The sequence below is a fragment of the Pseudorca crassidens genome, chromosome 9 (genome assembly GCF_039906515.1).
Source record: "Pseudorca crassidens isolate mPseCra1 chromosome 9, mPseCra1.hap1, whole genome shotgun sequence".
NCBI classification, from domain to species: domain Eukaryota; kingdom Metazoa; phylum Chordata; class Mammalia; order Artiodactyla; family Delphinidae; genus Pseudorca; species Pseudorca crassidens.
This window is the reverse complement of record NC_090304.1, coordinates 39,735,051-39,759,203: the sequence shown is the minus strand read 5'-3', so window position 1 is coordinate 39,759,203 and position 24,153 is coordinate 39,735,051. Positions and strand designations below refer to the sequence as shown.

General features: G+C 32.9%; 1 protein-coding gene across 26 annotated transcripts in view; it reads right to left on the bottom strand.

The window, feature by feature from the left end:
* The window catches only part of SOX6 (SRY-box transcription factor 6), a 631,442-nt gene that overhangs the window by 264,755 nt on the left and 342,534 nt on the right, over positions 1-24,153 (bottom strand). For all 26 annotated transcript variants that reach the window (XM_067749779.1, XM_067749774.1, XM_067749772.1 and 23 more), the window contains one exon: positions 8,073-8,162. In XM_067749779.1, coding sequence (XP_067605880.1) covers positions 8,073-8,162 — 90 coding nt within the window. The remainder of the gene's footprint in view (positions 1-8,072; positions 8,163-24,153) is intronic.

The following is a 24,153-nucleotide window of genomic DNA, read 5'->3' as shown; positions in this document are numbered from 1 at the left end:
CAATATCAAAAACAAACTGCCCAATTAAAAAATGGGCAGAAGGCCTCAATAGACATTTTTCCAAAGAGGACATACCAATGGCCAACAGGCATATGAAAAGATGCTCACCATTGCTAATCATCAGAGAAATGCAAATCGAAATCACAATGAGATATCACCTCACACCTGTCAGAATGCCTATCATCAAAAAGAACACAAATAACAAATGATGGCAAGGATGTGGAGAAAAAGGAACCCTTGTGCACCATTGGTAGGAATGTAAATTGGTGCCGTCACTATGGAAAACATTATGGAGGTTCCTCAAAAAACTAAAAAATAGAACTACTATGTGATCCATCAATTCCACTCCTGGGTATATATCCTAAGAAAATGAAAACACTAATTCAAAAAGATACATGTACCCCAGTGTTCAGAGCAGCATTATTTACAATAGCCAAGATATGGACACAACCTAAGTGTCCTTTAACAGATAAATGGATAAAGAAGATGCAGTATAAATATATATATATATATATATATATATATATATGAATACTACTCAGCCATAAAAAGAATGAAATTTTGCAATGACATGGATGGACCTGGAGGGTGTTATGCTTAGTGAAATAAAGCAGACAGAGAAAGACAAATACTGTATGATATCACTTATATGCAGAATCTAAAAAATAAAACAAACTAGTGAATATAACAAAAAAGAAACAGACTCACAAATACAGAGAATAAATCAGTGGTTATCAGTGGGGAGAGAGGGAGGGGGTGGCAAGATAGGGGTAGGGGATTCAAAGGTACAAACTATTAGATATAAAATAAATAAGCTGCAATGATATATTATACAGCACAGGGAATATAGCCAATATTTTATAATAACTATAAATGGAGTATAAACTATAAAATATTTGAATCGCTATATTGTATACCTGAAACTAATATAATATTGTAAATGAACTATGTCTCAATTTCTTTAAATGATAAACACTACTATAGGGAAAAACTGTATTACTTATACCCATGCCTGCTTTGCTATACTGCCTCACTTACATAGAAAAGAGCAAAATTGGAAGTATTTTGGTTGTTCGTGTGTTGCAGGAGGACGAAACAGTCCAGAGTCTATCTTCCCCTTGTCCCCAGTGCAGAATTCCAAGACTGGAGAATCTGAGAAGTAATCTGTGTTATACTAAACAGAGGCTTTAGAGACCAGGATTCAAACGCGACATCCATAACTTTCTGAGTGACCCAAACAAGCCACTTAATTTCTCTCAGTCTAATTTTACTCACATGTAAAATCAATATAAAAATATTTTCCTCACTGGGTTGTCAAAAGGATCAGATAAAATAATGTAGGTAGTTTTAGTACATGGTTTCTTTTATAAAGTATCTCACAAAAGTATTATTTTACTTACTGACAGGAAATAGATAGTATTTTGAAGAACAGTCTTAAAATTAAGAAAATTTAATAAACACTAGTATAATTTTGAAGGAATTTTAGGAGGTCATGAACATTCCACCAAAGCAGGAATACCCCTCTACATCTGTTTAAATTTTCCATTGATTTTATTTTATTAATTTATCCACTCATTTATTCATTTAATAAATATTTATTGAACAACCACTATATTTGATCCAACTGCATCAATGTTAGGTAGCCATTAATTGTTCCTAAGTTCTTTTGTATATTGAGAACAATTTCCCTATTACCTTAACGCCCTAAAACAACACTAAAATCTTATCCACTTCTATTGAACAAAACTCCAAACATCTAACGTGTATGAGGTCAAACTTCCCTAGGTCTTGAATCACTATTCACATTAAATGTCCAAGTCTCTTTACTAGTCTAGCCACTTTTGATAAATACTAATTTCACAACAGTCCCCTTAAAATATGGTAACCCAATTAGAACACAATACTTTAAGATGTAACCAGACCAAGGCAAAGGTCTAATCATTTTATGCTATCTTTCATTTAAGTCTTAATAATAAATTTATTTAACAATACTCATAATAATATTAACCTCTTTTGAACATTGCTTTGAGATTACTGCTATTAAATTTATGCCATTTACAGCACTCTATCCTCAATTAATGCTGCTGTAAAAAAGAAGTTACCTATGGAAATATGATGGGGGTTAGGCATAGGATTTTCTCTTAAAGAATATTAGACAAGACTCAGATACAGGCCCACTGAAAATCTGTGATTCATTGTTTGTCCACCTTTAGCAATATTCCAACTCCTACCAAGAGTTTTGGAAATACTGCTTTATTTCACTTAGATAATAGGACTTTTATTTGAAAGCACTAGTATTTTTTAAAGTAAAATCTAAAAAGTAGGTTATTAATGTATTATTTCTTAATATGTAGTAATATTAAAGTCACCGGGTTGAAGATTCATTTTTCAGTATAGCTCATCCATTCTATTGCCCACACTTTAATTCTCCTTCTAGCACCTAACCCACCACAGAGAATTTTCCAATGACAGAGGTTGTTTCCACCCTTTCTCAGCTTCATCACATTCTTGAATCCAAAAGAAGACATAAAGTTAAGAATGACATAGAAACATAAGTTAGATAATAATATAAATATTGACTATTTAGAAAATAATGACTATGAGAATTCTAAAAATTTAAATTTATGGGATGCATAAAGCTAGTTCTACAAACACATTCATGGCTAAAAGTGCTTTTATTAATTAATAAAAAAATGTTGAAAATAAAGTAGTCAACTTAGAAAATTAGGAGGTATCAGAAAACAGAAAAAAGAAAAAATATAAGAAAAACAAAGAAGAGAGAGATAACAAAGGTAAAAGCAAGATTAAGTAGTTGGCATGCTGAAAAACAGCAGAACTGACAAGTAAACCTAAAAGCTGGATCCTTACTGGGGAGTAAGGGGGGAATGATAAATAGAAAAACCACTAGCAAGTAAAAATTGAGGAACAAAAGGGAGAGAACACAAATATGCAAAATTTAAATAGAATATATAACAGCAAATAAATGGAAAACTTAAAATAGCAATATTGTATTTTAAAACAATACTAATGTTTTTGAAAATCTCAGTGAAATATACAATTTTCTAGGAAATTTTTTTCCTGGCAAAACTGACTTAAAGAGAAAAAGAAACTTTAAAAAAAAAATTATCTCCATAGAAAACTCTAAGCCTAGATGTTTTATGAATATATTCTTTCAGAATTTTAAGAAATAAGTGATTCCCACTTATTTTTTTCACCTGATGAACTCAAATGTTTATTTTTATTGATTATACTAAGATGAAATCATTGTCCTCTTTTTTTATTTAAGTATAGTTGATTTACATTGTTTGATTAATTTCTGATATACAGCAAAGTGATTCAGTTATCTGGCAACAAACACATATCTGTCAATAATTACCTTAAATGTCAATGGACCAAATGCTCCAATCAAAAGACAGAGTGGCAGATCGGATTAAAAAAAAAACAACCAAGAGCCTACAATATGTTGCCTTCAAGAGACCCACTTCAGGCAAAGGACACAAAAAGAATATAAAAAAAGATTCCCACTTATTAATAAGATGTTGTCTATTCAATAGTTTTACATAGCCTTCCTCCACAAAAAAGGAGGAAAAGCTTTCCAATTCCATGAACTCTGGCACTAAAATTTAACAAAGATAGTACAAATAAAGAAAAGTGCAAACTAATCTCATTTACAAATACAGATGCAAAAATAACTGTAAGGTAAGCAAATAAAATTATGCAGTACATTAAAACAAGACTACACCATGACTAATTAGGGTTTATTTCATCAGTAAATTTGAAAAACAAAAACCAATAAGACATGCCATAAACTAAAATGCAATTTCTCATAGAAACTCCTAATAAAGTGGACTAGCATGATTTTTAATGATAAAAATCATTAAATCAACAGTCAGTATAATACTTATGGTAAAATATTAAAGACAATTCCATAAATTAAAAACTAAATAAAAATACCTGCTATCACCTGTATTATTTAATATTATTCTTGATATTCTAGGCAGTGTATTAAAAGAAGGGGTGAAAAAAAGGAACAAATAACTGCTAAAAAAGAGGAGAAAACATATCAGCTGAAATATGACTAGAGCTAATAAGTCTGACAAAAAGGGAAGTTATAAAATGAATCAGCAAAATTTACTAACACCCCCAAATATAGTAACAAAAATATAGTAGTATGAAAAATATCTCATTCATAAGAGCAAGTAAAAATATTAAATATTATAAAGGAAACATCAAAGGAAAGGTGCAGAATCTGTATATAAAAAACAAAACATTGTTGAGGGACATAAAAGAATTGAGTAAGTTATTTGGAATGGAAAGATTCAATGCTAAAAAGATTTGTTATCCCATAGTTTTATAATCTTTTTTAAAAAATCACTTTGCAATTTTAATTAACAACATATAAATCTAAGATAAACTTTAGAGAAGTATACAAACACCTTAAAGAATAATTATGAATGAGGTCTTGCAATACTTTTCAAAGATACTATAAAGCTACAGTGATTAATATAGCCTAGCACTGTAAAAGTCTAGGTAGAAAGATAAATGGAATAGAGCCAAAAACTGAGAAATGGCTCCAAATATGTAATCAGTATGTAATAAAAGATGTTATTTCAAGTCAGATGGGATAAGATGGGTTACTTAATAAATGATACAGAGATATTTGGTTAACTTGAGAAAAAAATTAAGTTATATCTCTAGTTGAAATTATACTCAAAATATATTCAAGATGAATCAAAGACTTAAGTGTATAAAAATATAGTCAAAGAACTGGAAGAAAATATAGTAGAATATTATATAATTTTAGACTGGGAGAAGCCTTTCTAAACAAACCCCAAACAGAAAAAAAAAAAAGAGCATTACAAAAGGGAGGCAAAGATTTAACAACAAAACCATAAAGTAAAGAAAATGACAAAATATACATATATGACAAATAAAGGCTAATACCATTAAAATATACATTAAGAGCCTTAAAAACCATAAAAACTAGACAAATCCTTTAAAGGAAAAATGGGCAAACAACATAAACAGACAATTCACAAAGGAAGAGACATTTAATACAAATAAATTCATGTAAAACTCTTCATTCTCAATAAAAATCCAAAGAATTCAAATTAAGTCAGCAATAATATGTTATATTCCCTTATCAAACTGGCAAGAAATGTTTAAAATAATAATACTTGCTACTGAGGGCAAGGGAATACTCGCAGATACTGCTGGTGAGAGCACAGAACACTATACCTGAAGGGCAATGTGAGTCAAAAGGCTTTTTTAAAAAGAACACCTTCTTTGACCCAGTAATTTCACGTTTTAGAAATATATCGTAAGAAAATAACCACTAATTGACACGGAAAAGTATTAAAAAGTTACCCATGTTCAAGGTTTTCTTTATAATGACAAACAATAAAAACAACTTAAATATTAAATAAAAGACTCAGTTAAATTATAAGAACCTCACTTTATGCAATATTTTCTGCAAATAAGAATAATAGTTTAGAAGATGACCTAATCAGGGAAATTCACAATATATCATTAAGTGGGAAAAATAGATTACAAATGAATAGTAAAAGGATGATTCCAATTTTAAGGGAAAAAATTTTTATGCATAAATTAAAATGGAAAGGATATATACTATAATACAGGTAGAATGAAAAGGCAATTATATTTTCCTTTGGGTGTGTTTATATACTTTTTACAATAAATGTATATGAATTTTGTAATGAGGGAAAAATAATGAGATATATAAATACACACGCTTGAGATATACTGAACCCTGATAACCCACTGTAGTATGTTTTTCTTTTCTTTTCTTTTAATTTCTTTTTTGGCCGCACTGCACGGCATGCAGCATCTTAGTTCCCCGACCAGGGATTGCACCAGTGCCCCCTGCAGTGGAAATGTGGAGCCCTAACCACTGGACCGCCAGGGAATTCCCCTAGTATGTTTTTCTTGGAGATAGTATTTAGATCACCCTAAAATTTCAGAATAATTATAACTAATTTTGGTGGCTAATAACTGATCTGATCTCACCCACAACAAAAATGTATGTTGAGTTTCAGCAGTGGCTGAATCAAACTATTTGAACACTACTTTAACTAATTTTTTTTCAATTTTTTATATTATTGGTATACTTTGTGTATAATGTTTATGGTGACAAGATATTAAGATGTAAAAAGAGATACTTACACAGAGTAAATCAAAATGTAAAATTTAGTAAGATTCTTATCTTCTATGCCCATAAAACTGAGGGTAGCACACAAATGAAAGTTTACACTTCACATACAGAATCCAGAAAAGAAAAAGTTAAAGAATTTGAAAAGCCTAATTTTGCATGTTTCACTTTTGAGATTTATATATTTTGATTATATAAAACTAGTAAAGTTTTTGCATTTTTAGAATCAAAAATAAAGATAGAAAGTGGGAGGGGGAAAGATAACCCAAAGCATAAAAACTCGATGCTGAATCATAACATAATAAAATGTTAGCTTCCACATTACTGAGAGAAAGCAAGACCCCCATCATTCACGCTGGCAAAAGCTTGCCTTTGCATAAACCATTTCTGTTCTCACTGTCATAAAACCAATGACTTTGGAAAGGGAAGAAAACACAGAATGACGTGCAAAGTAGCACACACCATGTTATTGCAGCTGGATAAAGAATATGTCACTAATGACTTTCTTTCTACCCGTCAGTTTTAAGTTGAGTTTCTTTTTTTTTTTCCAAAATAGCAAATGGCCTTTATGAGTACAAAACAGAAGCAGTGAAATTCAAAATAATATCCAATTTCCACTTGATTTTGATACTGCATTAGTTAATAGAATGAGTTATTAATTATTTCTTGGAAAAGATATGACTCCCTTTTCTCTTCATTTGAGTTGAACATAACATGCCTGAACACTAAGCAGTTTTCTGTAATAAATTCAAAATAAAATTTTCATCAGATAGTTATCATGAAATGTTCATCTTAAATGAGGAATTATCCATGGGAATATTCACCTGAAGTCATTTGATAAATTCAGAAAACTAATGTAATTAAGTTCCCAAGTTGTCAGGTCAAGTCAGAGTGATGACTGTCTGTAAGGGACAACTGAAAAAATTAATTAATGACAATGGATTCTATTCATGATACCAAAAGCTAGTGATACAGCACTTCATCTCCACAAAGGAATCAACAAGAGAGAATTGGGCAAAAAGTATAGCTTCTTAACTGATAGGGCAGCTTAATTCTGTAATGGATTGGGACTGTCGACTTCTTAACATGTTTCAAAATAATAACGTCAATCACTTATCTTTAAAAATAAGGATGCTCATTCTCATCCGGGTTGGAGATCATGAAATGTTAAGTCCGGTGAAATCTGATTGAGATTAATCAACCTACAATCCTATGGGCAGTTAATAACAACCACAACTTTCCCTCATGAGGACTTTCTTAAGTGCCAGGCAGTTTTAAAAGCTTTACATATACTAATTCTCTTAATGAGCCTATGAAGTAGGTATTTTTATTATCCTCAGTTTAGATACAAGGAATTCAAAACATAGAAAGCTTCAGTGACTTGCTCAAAATCACTCATCTAGTAAGTGACAGAGCCAGGATTTGAACAGGTAAACAGGCCTCAGAATCCAGCCATAAACCATAAACAGCACATTCTATAAAATCCTTTTTGACAGTTACTACAGCTGACCCTTTTTGATCAGAAGAAATTCAAATCAGTGATTTGGATTCATCAATTAAGCTATTATTATGATTTCAAAAGGAAGGATTAAAATTATCTTTAACTTAATTTGTTCATCTTTGACATAACCTTTTTTCTTTTTCATACTTTTTGTTCAGTAAACTAATGAAGTAGTTTATCCTATAAGTTATATGTTTATAGACTAAAAAAGAAGGGGCAAAACTTTCATTCTATAAACATCACAAAAGAATAAAGTTCAGGAACACACTATACATTTACCCTCTCAGATATAAACAAATATTAGAGGTAAGAATTTAATGTTAGGGCACAGAAATAAGCAAATGTGTTGTGGAACAAAATAATATTTCTACATTGATATGTTTGATATTCTGTATATTGTACCTTTAATTTCTCCGAGAAGTTCACTGGTATTTAATCTTTCCATTTTTTCCTTCCAATCTTTCGAAAGTAGTTTTTCCATGCAGGAGGAATCTATTAAAATAAAAAAGTAAGTATTAAAACTATTACACATGTATTTGATAAGTATTAAAATATTACAAATACAGAAGGCTGTGGAGTTTATGGAGAAATTCTGTTATTCAAAAATAACTGATTAAAGCTATTTTTTGTTGTTGCTGTTTTAACCCTAGGATACAGACAATTATATTCCGTTATCTACTACAAAATACCATAACTAAATTTTTTTTGGCTGGAAGATTATTTAAACTATTCCCACGAAAAAAAAAGATAATGCTCAATAACCTTATCTTGGTATTATAACTACAGTTAATTAATATTCAGCCAGCATTTATCACTTCTTAGACCAATTGGACAGAACAAGGGGCTTTTTCATACAAGCTTAAGTTTAGATATTATTCCTTTCAAACCAGGTGATGTTTTTTAAGTCCAAGCAAAATTCATGTGCTATTCAAGGAAGAATGATAAATCTTCAAAGGAGAAGAGACCAATCGACCTGTAACTACTTAGTCCTTAAAAAAGAAATAAACATATGGCAACTTTTGTAAAATACCCATTTAGAGTAAAATGCAAAGAAAATAAAGTCATGATGTCCTCTGTCCCCCAGTAATGAAAACAGTTAAAACTTTTCTCTTATATAAAAAGAGACGCATGATCTTTTCAAGAAAATCCTTATTTAAACGCTGCTTGACCTATTGCATTTCTAAATAGCATTTCTAAATAGCATACTAGATTACACTTGTTTCTATTAAGATTCATAAAGTTTACAGAAGTTTAAATTTTAGAATGTTCTAATAATTAGCAAATTTTTATCAAATGAATTATTTTTTTCTCTCTGTTCAGATGGATTTGCAACTGGAGCTACTGCTTACATCTATTTACGTGTATCTTTTAAGCCTCAAATCTTAACAAACAGGCCATGTTTCCAAAAGGGAAAGCAGATTTAAATACTCAATCCTCAGTGCAAAGAATACTCCCATTAAACTTTAACATTCCAAGCGTCAAAATTCTGATAACTCCTTTTTAAAATTATATTTAAAATAATTACTTCAATTCCAAATGCCTTTTCTCTCCCATATCAGTACCTATCTCTTTAGCATTTTCCCTTTCATTTTTTCTCCAACTTCTAAATCCTCCTTGAATTTTTCAGAATGACAGTAAGGTCAAGATGGATCTGAAGGGTTTTAGAAACTAGATAAGCTTTAAAAAGAAGACAGTGAGCCCCGGGTAAGAGATGAGAGGACCACTGCATGGTTAGAAAGTATTGGTGAAAACAATTAACGTTTGTTCGTGACATGATCAATCAATCAAGGAATGGATAGAATCCAGATCAGTATGTTGGGAAATCGCTGATGAAGAACAACCATACTAGCTCTCTATCACAGAAGCTAAAGTTCTTTCTAAATAGAAGTCAGCTTGATTCTATTAAGTGAAAGCTCCCTGCTCCTTCTCTTACTTCTTCCCTTCTTTCCTTGCCTCCTTCTTTCCTTCCAGTCTTTCCTATTAATTATTTTCGTAGGCTTCAACAAGTGACCTACCACTGTGATTAAAAACTGGATTCTGAGTGACCTGCTAATAGGGCCTATATGCATATGCGTATGTTCAGTTTGTATTTAATTTTCAAAATGTTCTCTTGTTACTTTTATTTTAAATTCAGAAACAAGGTGTATACTTCGTTCCACACATATTTTGTTTTTATGCTAAAGTCATAGAAAAGATAATACTAATTTGAGAGTTAAGGAGCAAAATCTTCAAAGCCATGCCTATCAGAGATTACTTTTTCTCAAATCAGGTCTAAATTTCTGGATATAACATTAGACCATGTATAAGAATAATCAACAAAATGTCTTCAACTTCCTACCTTACTCAGTTTTGTTACTTTTTTTTAACCTTTTCATACATGTTATAACATTGTACTAAACTGATAATCACTGATATGAACACTAAAGCATAACTTGTTTGGTTAAAATTTGAGTTGAGTGCACATATTATAATGGTCAAGACAAAAATCCCAATTGACTAGTAATGATCCAAAATTCACAGCAAGTTCATAAACTAGGATTAGATACACACTAAATGTAAAACAGGCTAAAATATGTCTCTCATTTCTATTAATAGACCTGAAATCTTTCAGAGCTCCAGAAAAAGAATGCTGAAACTTCATGGGAGAAAAACAGAACTATATGCACAACAAGAATATACACTTTAAACATTTATCAAATAAGTTTGAAGACACAGCTTTACATAAAAGCTAATCATTAATAAAATGGTTAATAAATTCAAAACATTTCACATTCCTATTAGAAAATTAATTCTCACCATAATGCTGAGTTAATCTAGCTATATGAGTTCCCATTTCAGTAGAAGACACTGAGGGGAAAAACATAAAGCAGGCTTTGCAAGTCTATATTTATAGCCCATGAAAATATTTAGTAACAATCACTGATTGCCTTTATCTACAGGACAATAAAGGTCACTACATACAACTTTATCAGCATTTAATCTCAATTCTGGGAGATTCCAGGAATATTCAAAACTGTGAGAAGGTCTCTTGAAAAACTGAGCTTTTTCACCTAATTATCTGTCTGCCAGACCTCTAAGGGCATACATACCACAATTAGTACTAAACACAACCCACACTGTAATGTAAAACAAGTAAGGTGAGGGAAAAAGACCAGAAGATGCAGTACCACAAGATGTACTAAAATGCTACATATGCAGAGGATACTACTGCCTCTACCAAGACGTTTCTGACTTGAAATGAGGAAATATATGCTAAAGTTAAAAGTGAAATTTTATATTTTCAAATTTCCCACTCAAAACAATATCCAGGTAAGGGTAAAAATTAACGGTATTCATCCTCCTGTGCCACATACGTCAACTACATTAACAGGACGCTAGCTTTACAGAGGCAATTCATCATATCAGACTTTGCCCCTTTCTGATCATGCACAAATGCAAAAATCAAAGAGGTCAAGATAAGTAAAGAAGTCCAGTTTGCCTTATGTCCATGCAAAGAGTAAGCCCATGTTTCAATTCAGTACTTATGCAGGATTCCAAATGGAAAAAAAAGAACTAAACATCACCCGGATATTCTTGGATAACTCTACACAGATAAATATGCCACAGTCCTCAAAACAATGAAAAGATATACAGTATATTTTATTATCTGAGTTTGACTACTCAAATTTTAGTATTTTGACTGAGTTGTTTTCAGCTAAACAGGAAGAAACTACATACCTTTTGGAAATTATAGTATCACAATATTATAATATGTGTCACGGTAATATGTACATATTAAAAATGAATGTAAGCCATAACACTTCAGTATAAAGTGGAAAATGCCAAAATTTATTCCTCTTACTTTGAAAGAATTAGTGTCCATAAACCAATACATATTCAATGAAATATGAGAGTTTATATTTATCTTGTCTAATTTTTGTAAATAGTGTGATAAAAACAGGACTGAAAAATCGAGTTGCACTTCAATTCTTGCTTATTTTTAATCAAGGATGTAAAGGGTTCTGATATGTTATAAATTAATTCTCAGTTGCATAGCTTTTGTTTTTCCTTTTCCTTTGCAAATTTAAGTTTTTCTATTTCAATAACCTTTTTCTAAGGATAAAAGGAAAGATATCATAATAGATTGCAAAGCAATGTTTCTGCTTCCTAAATACCTAGGTTTCCTAAATACCTAGGTTTCAGGCCAGGTAAGTCAGGAATGCTTTATCGTGCTAATAATTAATTTTACAGTACAAGGGAAATTTGAAGTGAGAGTATGTGAGATATTTATTTCCTAATCTATATGATGATATGTTAGGAACAATTGAAAATTATTCCTAGTTAAACAAAGCTGCAGCAGTGTTAACTACTATTCTGAGCAAAATAAAGGGTCAAAGAGAGTAAATAAAGAAATCATCATTAAAATTAAATCATGGGGGAATGGGAAAGGATAATGGGAAAAAATTTTTATCGTACTTTAAAACAATTTACCTGTGAGTAAACACTTATCATTATTCCCTTTACCTCAAAGTGATAAAGTTAGAAATGCTGAAACATTAGAAACATGACATAGAAAATAACTTTAAAATACCTTGGTGAGAAACAACAATGACTGCTCCCCCTGTATACAGATCCTACTGCTTTATTAACTTTTTTAAGAAAATATTAAAGCAATCCCTTTTATTTTTACCACAGGAATCATAAATTTCAGAAGCAATAAATTTTTTATGTATCCAAACAATGATAACTTATTAAAAGTATCCTTGACCTTGGTTTACAACTAATTCTGACAATATATATTTATATCCCTGCTGATCATCAATCTCACATTTTTCATTAGGAAACAGAGATGCACATGCCAGTTACTGTACATTTTTCCACAGTGACGAGTGCTCCACAATACAGTGGGATAAAATTGGAGCTTGGAGAGCTTGAAGAGCACTCTTAAATTTTAATTAAAACCCTCCAAGCTCACTAAAAATAATTAGACACAAAAATGTGCCAGTTTTATTTTGAAGTCACTATAACGTACAAAGCACACTCCCTGACGACTGCTCATGCTCTCATTCTCTCTCTCTCTCCCTCTCTCCAATGAAACAACTGATTTTCCAAATACGAACAAGGCGGTATAAATAGAGGCTGTTTTCAATCCTGCTCTTCATGCTGGGAAGCTGACAGAAAAGACAGTAGAGTGGGTTTTTCAGACCGCACCAAATGAACCTAGAATAACTTGCCTAACCAAGAGTTCGAATCACTGACAAACTCTAGATAAAATTCAGTCTTCAAGGAACACCACGGGTTATATCACTGATCTTTTTTGATCCAAAAGCCAAACCTTTAACCTCTTAAATGTTTTTGCTTTCTTAAAATATCTCATACAATGCTATATTCCATCCTATTTTTAGCTAAGCAGCAAGAGAAAGCATGCCTTTCCCATACAGCAGGGCAATGATATAAACATCAACACAGATGCACTGCCAGGAAGAGCTGGACTTCTCAAGCACTTGATCATTAAGGAATGCACCAACTGTTTTGGATAATCTCGTGCCAGCTCCCCTTTTGCTCCACACTCCCCTCTGGGAGTGGCCAAACTTGTCCTGATCTTAATTTTTCATTTTACTCCTCCATAGCCTCCCCCCATCCCCAAAAAGATGAGAAATGGCATTTATGCCTAGCAATGAAAAAGCAGGCTCACTTCCCCAAACAGACCAAAACTTTCAAACAATTAACCCTCCCCTCTTCTTTCAGATAAATTACTAAGTATAAAATGCAATCTGATTCCTTTGTTTATTCAATATGAACAATTTGTAAATGACTCAAGGATAAAATTCAGAAAATGTTGTGCTAAATTAGAACCATTATAAACATGCTAATGACTCAATGCTTCAGTAAAACACGCATGATCGGTGTGAAGAAATAGATTTAGTTCCTGTGAAATTCTGTTGTGCTGCTTTAAAACGATTTGGTCATTAAATCAGATATATTCCTTCCAGGAAAAATGTTAATTCCACAACCACTTTACTAGATAATATACTGTGAGTGTCTGTGTGTGTGTGTGTCAATGGGAGCTATTGAAAATGTCATTAGAACTGTTAGATGCAAGATTCTGACATGTTCATGAGGGAGAGAAAACCCCACATTTGAAAGCTGCAGGAAATACACATATAGACATCATCACACTGCGTGCAATATTCTCTCTTTGCACTGTTTTGATCTACCAAAGTCTGATAATTTTTTATAGGGACCCCTTAAAATTGGCACTTAACATACATTCATGGAAGTCACATTGTTCTATATGTGCAGGTAAGAGGTATCTCTTTCATCTGCTTTCCAAAGCTGCTTAACACCTGTAACAATATCAGAAGGATCATTCAAAACCAAATTCCTCTCCCATATCTATCAAAGTACAACTGCTACCTACCAATGCCAATATAGAAAAAGAGGGAAATATCCAGCAGGTAAATCAGAGGCTCACAGCCTCCTGCTGTAGCTGAGACTTCAGTGATCACTAAGACCAAAACCCCATTTCAGAAATGAGGAAACAGAGTCAAGATAAGGAAGTCACTTGCCTTGCCCGAGGCCAAACAGTTGGCGACAGAGCCCTGACTCGAGTTCAGTGCTGGTTTTACTGAAATGACTATTTAAAGCATTATTTGAACATCAGTTTTAGTCTCTATGATGCAGCATTCAACAATAGAAAATGAATAATTACATCTATTATTAATTGCTTCAGATATGAAGTGAAGCACTCTAGTTCTTTAGAGAAGGGTGCTAAAAATTCGAGGTATTGCAGTGAAAGTAAATAGCGTTCAACAGCCAATTCTCCCATACATACTCCATTACACTAGTCTTCCTGTTCCTCCATATTTCATTTTCTATAACGCCTTATCTTTTTTGAACTAAGAGCTTTCTTTTCCTGAAGTCATCCACTGAGGAATAGCTAAGATGCTGCTTAAAAATACTCTTGAACTCGAAAAGTAATTCCTTCCAAATGATATTTTATTTCATGTACAAGAAGTAAGTATGCAGCCTGACACTATTTTCTGCTGCTCCATTGCCAAAGGCTAAGGTATTCAAACCATATGACGTGGGACACTGCTCTTTGGGTTCTACAAATGGTTGACTTCATTTTTACTCTTTCAAATATATATTTAACTGCTTTTTAAAAACTTTATAGAACTGTGGAAACAATAATTTTTGTGTGCCCACTGTGTCCTATAGTCCTTCTTTTGATTTCTTTGGGGAAATACTGCTGAATGCCACTATTGTCCTGATGGAGTTGTCAATCACAGGGCTTTGCTGTCTGCTTCCTACTTGACCCAGTCAGAATTCTCTCCTGGAACTATCTGGAAAGGCTCTCTTATGCTCAAGTTGAAAGCTATAAGTATATGGGCCAGGGATCAATCGTCATGGACATTCTCCCTGGCACATGGAGAGAGTCTGTATGCAATAAGAATGAATGAAACCAAAAATACTAAGCAAAGTAGAGAGGAGCAGATAGGAAAAGATAGAGGGAAAAAACCTTTACATCATGTTAGCATACGTACATCCCCAAAGAGCTAAAGCCAAATTCTGCTCCTGGGATTCTTCATAATGTAAGCCAATATATTCCTGTTTTTGCTTACACTATTTGAGTTGGGTTTCTGCCAGTTGTAACTTACCAAAAAACCTAAACAACAAGAAAACTGTAACAAAAACTGTCATACACATTCAAACGTGTTATGTTCCAAAGTTTAACACACCGAAAATCACCAATGCATTAACTTGTACTACCAGAGTAAAACATTTATTATGCAAACCTTGAAATAAGCCTCTTGCTATATTGAAAGATATGCAACAATGTTAAGGTAAAATACTATAGGACTGATATTTACAATTATTTAGCTATCTGAATTAGGATTTTCTGAACATGAGGCAACCAAAAGAAAATACAGCAGAAATAAGGTAGAAGCTTAAGGTCATTAAAAACAATAACAACTCCTCCCATCTAAGATCAACAAGCCCCGATTTCAGTTTCGTGTTCATCAAAACAGCTTCATTGTTCTGGTCAGTTGACTTAATGTTTAAAATTATAAAAAAAAATTAAAAAATAAGATTTGGGCTTCCCTGGTGGCGCAGTGGTTGAGAGTCCGCCTAACGATGCAGCGGACACGGGTTCGTGCCCCGGTCCGGGAGGATCCCGCATGCCGTGGAGCGGCTGGGCCCGTGAGCCATGGCCGCTGAGCCTGCGCGTCTGGAGCCTGTGCTCCGCAGCGGGAGAGGCCAAACAGTGAAAGGCCCGCGTACCGCAAAAAAAAAAAAAAAATAATAAGTTTTTACTGATAAAATATCCCTTCCTATATGTTTTATTTATGTATTGGCAATCCATAAGAGATCAATTTAAGATAAGGTTATACTCAAGTTGGTTTTAAGGGTCCTCCATAATCTGGCCCTAGTGATTCATTTCCTATTACTTTTGCTACCTGAAACTCTTCATTCTGTTCAAATGAATTCACCAAACATACCTCCCTCTTCTGTACATGTCTTGTGTTTTTTCACTTCCACACCTTTGATCATGACATCCTCCTGATACTAATGTCTCCCCACTTCTTAATGCTTATGAAAAACCTTCCTATTCTGTGCTGCCTACATTAAATACCACCTCCTCAATTATGCCTTGATTTACCACTTGAAGCATAAATTCTCATCCTCTGAAAAGCAAAGTAGCACTTGCTGAGCACATATTATCTCTCAGGCACTGTATTTTTTACATTTTTTTCATGTATCAACTCATTAACTCAATTTCATAACTCTTCTACGTCTACCACTGCTATTACTTACCAATTTTACCACCATATGACTAGATATCTGGTCAAGTTCATACTATATTACCTAACTAAATATTAAGTTCCTTGATGGTCAGGGAATGTTTCCAATACCACTTTGTGTTCTTCCATATTACTTAAGCTCTGCACATAGTAAGTACTAAAACAAATTCTTTAATATACTAAAGAAGATCACTTTGTGTGTGTTAAGGAGTGACAGAACTACCTTTTTATTAACTATATTGATAAATAATTTAATATACATCATATAATAAATGCACCCATCTTAAATGTGTATTTGATCAGTTTTGTCAAATTACACATTCATGTAGCTGCCACCACAAAGAAAATATAGAACATTTCCAAAAAGTTATTGTATGCTCCCTTTCAGTCATTTATCCATAATCCTAACCCAGGCAACCACCGATCTGACTTCTATTGCTATAGAATAATTTTGCCTACTCTTGAATTTTATAAAAATGAAAGTATACAGTATGTACTTTTTGGATATGAATCCTTCCAAATAGCATAAAATTTTCGAGATTCAATCATGTTGCAGCATGTATGAGTACGTTGGTCCTTTGTGTTAATGGGTAGACTTCCATTGTATAAATACACCACAAATTGTTTATCCATTCATCTGTTTTTGGACATGTGGGTTTCTCCCACTTTGGGGCTATTATGAAAATCCATTCATAAGTCTTTTTATAAATATACATCTCTTTTTTCCCTCTAAAAATGGAATTTCTTCAAAATATAGGCCTGACTTTATAAGAAACTGCAAAAAGTTTTCCGAAGGGGCTACATCATTTTACACTTCCACCAACAATGCATAAGAGGGTCTAGTTGCTTTATACCCTCATTAACACTTCTTAGCGTTACTACTTTAATCTTAGTCATTCTAGTGAGTGTATAGTGGTATCTCAGTGTGGTTTTAACTTACATTTCCTCAATGACTAAAGAATAAAATATACTTTCATGTGCTTATTGACTGTGTGTATATCTACTTTTGTGAAGTGTTGTTCAAATATTTTACCCATTTTTATATTTAATCATTTGTCTTCTTTTTAGCGAGTTTTAAGTTATTTATATTTATATATGCTTTATAAATTACATATTTATACAATTATATATTTATATAATATATATATAATTTATTATATATTACATATACATAAGTTATTTATGAATATAAACAGATACCTATCTTTTATATATTTATATGTATTGTGAATATTTTTACCAAGTCTGCAGTATGCCTCTTTATCTTCACAGTGTATCTTTTGAGGATCCATTGTTTCTTAATTTGATATTATCCAATTATCAAGGTTTTTTCTTTATGATTAGTGTTTTCATCTAAGAAATCTTTACCTACACCAAGATCACAAAGTATTCTATATTTTCCTCTAGAAGCTTTATATTTTAGTTTTATATTTAGATCTGTGATCCATTCTGTTATTTCGTGTGCATAGGTCTATTTCTGGATTCTCTGTTCTGTTTTACTGATCAATTCATTATCCTTATACCAATACCAAACTGTTTTGATTACTGAGCTTTATAGTAAGTCTTGCAATCACATAGAATTAGTCCTCCATGTTTGTTCTTCTATTTCAAATTTGCTTTGGCTATCCTTGGTCCTTTGCATTTCCATTTGAATTTTAGAATCAGCTTGCCCACCTCCCCCCAAAAAAACACCTTGGATTTTATCGGATTTGCCTTGAATCTACAGGTCACTTTCATCCTTTATTACTTTTAATATAAATATTGAAAGCTATGAATTTCCCTCAAAGTACTGTTTTAATTTCATCCCACATATTTTGTTAGGTTATGTTTTCATTATCATTCAGTTTAATATATTTTACAATTTTCCTTGTTCTTTTTCTTTGTTATATGGTTTAGTTATATGTATGTGGTTTAGTGGCCAAACATTTGGAATTTTTAAAATTTTCCTTTTGTTATCTATTTGTAATTTATTTCCATTGAGAACAAGGAATATACTTTATATAATTTCAGTCCTTTTATGTTTATTGAGACTTGTTTTATGGCCTAGCATATGCTTTATCTAGTGAGATTTGACTACACACTTGAAATGAATAATTATTCTGCAATTTTGAGTGTAGTACTCTAACAGTGTCAATTAGGTCAAACTGATGGATAATGTTGTTCAGGTCTTCTATAGTCTTACGGATTTTCTGTCTTTTTTTTTTTTCAAATTCTGAAAGAGAAGTATTGAAATCTCCAACAATAATTAGATGGGAGACTTGTCTTTTTTTTCTTTCAGTCTGTCAACTTTTGCTTCATGTATTTTGAGCCTCTGTTTTTAGATGCATATACATTTAGAAACGTTATGTCTTCTTGATGACCTAGCTCTTTAATCATTATGAAATATATTTTTGATCTCTGGTAATATTCCTTTTTCTGCAGTCTACTTTTATATTAACCACTTCAGCTTTCTTATCATTAGTGTTTGCATGGTGTATCTTCACCCATCCTTTTACTTCAAACCTATCTACATCTTTATATTTACTGTGTTTCTTGTAGTCAGTATATTAATTGATTCTTCTTTTTTAATCCAATTTGATAATCTCTACCTTTCAAAGTTAGAACAATTAGTCCATTTACATTTAATGTAATTATTGTTAATAGAGTTTAAATCTACCATTTTGCTATTTTTTTCTATATTTTTCATCTGTACTTTGTTCCTTTTATCCTATTTCCTTGTCTTTTAATTAATTTAACTTTTTAGAATTAATTTATCTCCTCTATTGGTTTATCAGTTATATCTCTTTATTTCATTATCTTATTGGTTGGTCAAGAATTTACAACATGTATCTTTAACTTACAACAGTCTATCATCAAGTAATATACCATTTCAGATACAATGTAAGAAACTTAAAAATGCTCCATCTTTTGTGCTATTGTTGTCATACATACTACTTTTACATGTTTTAAACTCCATAATAAATTGTTACTGTTTTTGCTATAGAGCAAATTATAGCTAAATTAATTATTAGAAAGTATTAGAAAATGCCTTCAGATTTACCATTTTCAGTACTCTTCATTTCTTTTTAAAAACCTAAGTTTTCATCTAGAATTATTTTCCTTTAGCCTGACAAAATTTCATTAAAATTTTCCATAGAGAAAACTTGCTGGCAGTAAATTCTCCAGACTTTGTTTGTCTGAAATGTCTGTATTTCACCTTCAGGTGAAATTCAGGTGAATATTCAGGTGAAGAATATTTTTAATAAATATAGAATTCAAGGTTTTTTTTTTCTTTTAGGACTCCAAAAGATGCCACTGCAATGTCTCTGACTTGTATTTTTTCTGATGTGAAGTCAGGGATAATTTCTATCTTTGTCCCACTATAAACAGTGTATCTTTGGCCACTTTTAAGATTCTCTTACATTAGTTTTCACCAATTTTATTTTGGTGTCCTTTGATATACATTTTTCTTTGTGTTTATCCTTCTTGGACCTAGAGATTTATATTTTTGACAAATCTGGAATTTTTTCAGCCATTTTGTCTTAAAAATATATATATATAAATCTGGTCTATCCTCTCTAGGTACTCTAATTGCACATGATCCATTAGTTCTTAAAAGCTATGAGGCTCTATTTATTTATATTTTCCCTGCCTTTTTTCTCTCTGTGCACCAGTCTGGATGGTTTCTATTACCCTGTCTTTAGTTTAACTAATCTTTTAATGTACAGCTAATTATTTGCATTTAAATTCTTCAAGTACTTTTTTTTAATTTTAAGATATTGTATTTTTCACTCCTTGCATTTGTAAAGTTTTTATTTTATTGTTTCCATTTCTCTCTTCAATATGTTCATATTTTCCTTCAATCCTTGAGTATATCTATATGGTAATTTTAAAGTCATTATCTGCTAATTCTAATATTATCTGTGTAATTTCTTAGTCTCTTTCTATTGATTGATTTTTGCTTCTTCATATGTCTAGTATTTTATTGTATATTGGGCAACAAGTATATTATATTGCTGAGTGTTTGGAATTTGTTCTTTTCCTTTAAATAGTATGAATTTTCTTCTGGTGGGTATTCATTTATTCACAGATCATCTGATCATTTTGAGTTTTTTTTTAAGCTTTGTTATGGTGGGGATAGAGTATCATTTACTCTGGGGCTAATTTATCCTTATTCCAAAGATACAGCTTTTCTGGGTCTCCACTGAATGCCCTGGGTGTTTAATGAAGACATTGCACTGGAGAAAGTTGAAACTTAAATGTATCCCTATAATGTATGAACCATGATAGTTTTGCAGTTTACTAGTTTTTCTCTTCCAGGTGGTTGTTCTTTGCCAAGCTTCTTGTAGTCATACTCTATTCATGTATTGGGTTGGCCAAAAAGTTCATTCGGGTTTTCCATAAGAGCTTACGGAAAAACCCAAAAGAAATTCTGGCCAACCCAATAGTATTAGTATTCAGCAAAAACTCAAGAGGACTCCTGATAAGACTTGTGGAGTTCTTTCTCTGTACAGCTTTCTTCACTCTCAGCATCCCCCCTGCAAATAATAGCCACTACAGTTTCCCCAAACTCTGACCCCTGATTGTTCAGGTCAGTGAGGTTGCCTTATAGTACTTGGGTTGGTTCTCCTTGCATCAGGCTCTGCTAAATGCCACCAGGTAGAAAGCCAGGATAATTAGGGCTCAGTTTGTTTTTCTTCACTCATAGATTATAGTCTCCTGCTTCCTGATTTCTAACTTCTTAAAACAGTTGCCACATATAGCTGATCAAGATCTCTTGTTTATATTAGTAGATTGAGTCTACTACCACTTACACATTTATGGCAGAAGCAGAACTACAATATACATTTCAAAATAATGTTATCACAGAAAATCATTCTCTACCAGTTCCTTTTTTAAAAGATAGTTTAGGGGTTTTTCCATTAATTTCATATTAATATTTTGGCATTTTATAGGGGCATGGGCAACTAATCTTCATAAAGGATTTTGAATGTCAGTTTTTTTTTAACATCTTTATTGTAGTATAATTGCTTTACAATGTTGTGTTAGTTTCTGCTGTATAACAAAGTGAATCAGCTCTAGGTATACATATGCCCCCATATCCACTCCCTCTTGCGCCTCCCTCCCACCCTCCCTTATCCCACCCCTCTAGGTAGTCAAAAAGCACTGAGCTGATCTCCCTGTGCTAAGCAGCTGCTTCCCACTAGCTATCTATTTTACATTTGGTAGTGTATATATGTAAATGCCACTCTCTCACATTGTCTCACCTTACCCTTCCCCCTCCCCGTGTCCTCAAGTCCATTCTCTACATCTGTGTCTTTGTTCCTGTCCTGCCCCTAGGTTCATCAAAAACAGTTATTTTTTAGGTTCCATATATATGTGTTAGCATACGGCATTTGTTCTACTCTTTCTGACTTACTTCACTCTGTATGACACATTCTAGGTCCATCCACCTCACTACAAATAACTCACTTTCGTTTCTTTCTATGGCTGAGTAATATTCCATTGTATATATGTGCCACACCTTCTTTATCCATTCATCTGTCGATGGACACTTAGGTTGCTTCCATGTCCCGGCTACTGTAAATAGTGGTGCAATGGACATTGGGGTACATGTCTCTTTTTGAATTATGGTTTTCTCAGGGTATATATGCCCACTAGGGGCATCGCTGGGTCATATGGTAGTTCTATTTTTAGTTTTTTAAGGAACCTCTATACTGTTCTCCATAGTGATTGTATCAATTTACATTCCTACCAACAGTGCAAGAGGGTTCCCTTTTCTCCACACCTTCTCAAGCATTTACAGTGTGTAGATTTTTTTTTTTTTTTTTTTTTTTTTGCGGTATGCAGGCCTCTCACCGCTGTGGCCTCTCCCATTGTGGAACACAGGCTCCGGATGTGTAGGCTCAGCGGCCATGGCTCACGGGCCCAGCCGCTTCGCGGCATGTGGGATCCTCCTGGACTGGGGCACGAACCCGTGTCCCCTGCATCGGAAGGCAGACTTTCAACCACTGTGCCACCAGGGAAGCCCTACTGTTTGTAGATTTTTTGATGATGGCCATTCTGACTGGTGTGAGGTGATACCTCATTGTAGTTCTGATTTGCATTTCTCTAATGATTAGTGACGTTGAGCATCCTTTCATGTGTTTCTTGGCAATCTGTCTGTCTTCTTTGGAGAAATGTCTATTCAGGTCTTCTGCCCATTTTTTCATTGGCTTGTGTGGTTTTTTTTTATATTGAGTTGCGTGAGCTGCTTGTATATTTTGGAGATTAATCCTTTGTCAGTTGCTTCGTTTGCAAATATTTTCTCCCATTCTGAGGGCTGTCTTTTCGTCTTGTTTATGGTCTCCTTTGCTGTGCAAAAGCTTTTAAGTTTCATTAGGTCCCATTTGTTTATTTTTGTTTTTATTTCCATTTCTCTAGGAGGTGGGTCAAAAAGGATCTTGCTGTGATTTAGGTCATAGAGTGTTCTGCCTATGTTTTCCTCTAAGAGTCTTAGAGTATCTGGCCTTATATTTAGGTCTTTAATCCATTCTGACTTTATTTTTGTGTATGGTGTTAGGAAGTGTTCTAATTTCATTCTTTTACATGTAGCTGTCCAGTTTTCCCAGCACCACTTATTGAAGAGGCTGTCTTTTCTCCATTGCATATTCTTGCCTTCTTTATCAAAGATAACGTGACCATAGGTGAGTGGGTTTATCTCTGGTCTTTCTATCCTGTTCCATTGATCTGTATTTCTGTTTTTCTGCCAGTATCTCCAGTTCCGTTTTTCTTTCTCAAGATTGCTTTGGCTATTTGGGGTCTTTTGTGTTTCCATACAAATTGTGAAATTTTTTGCTCTAGTTCTGTGAAAAATGCCATTGGTAGTTTGATAGGGACTGCATTGAATTTGTAGATTGCTTTGGGTAGTATACTCATTTTCACACTGTTGATTCTTCCAATGCAAGAACATGGTATATCTCTCTATCTGTTTCTATCGTCTTTAATTTCTTTCACCAGTGTCTTATAGTTTTCTGAATACAGGCCTTTTGTCTCCTTAGCTAGGTTTATTACTAGGTATTTTATTCTTTGTGTTGCAATGGTCAATGTGTTTCCTTAATTTCTCTTTCGGATCTTTCAGCGTTAGTATATAGGAATACAAGAGATTTCTGGGCATTAATTTTGTATCCTGCTACTTTGCCAGATTCATTGATTAGCTCTAGTAGTTTTCTGGTAGCATCTTTAGGATTCTCTATGTATAGTATCATGTCATCTGCAAATAGTGACAGTTTGACTTCTTCTTTTCCAGTTTGGATTCCTTTTATTTCTTTTTCTTCTCTGATTGCTGTGGCTAAAACCTCCAAAACTATGTTGAATAATAGTGGTGAGAGTGGGAAACCTTGTTTGTTCCTGATCTTAGAGGAAATGGTTTCAGTTTTTCACCATTGAGAACGATGTGGGCTGTGGGTTTGTCATATATGGCCTTTATTATGTTGAGGTAGGTTCCCTCTATGCCCACTTTCTGGAGAGTTTTTATCATAAATGGGTGTTGAATTTGTCAGAAGCTTTTTCTGCATCTATTGGGATGATCATATGACTTTTATCCTTCAATTTGTTAATATGGTGTATCATATTGATTGATTTGTGTATACTGAAGAATCCTTGCATTCCTGGGATAAACCCCACTTGATCATGGTGTATGATCCTTTTAATGTGCTGTTGGATTCCGTTTCCTAGTA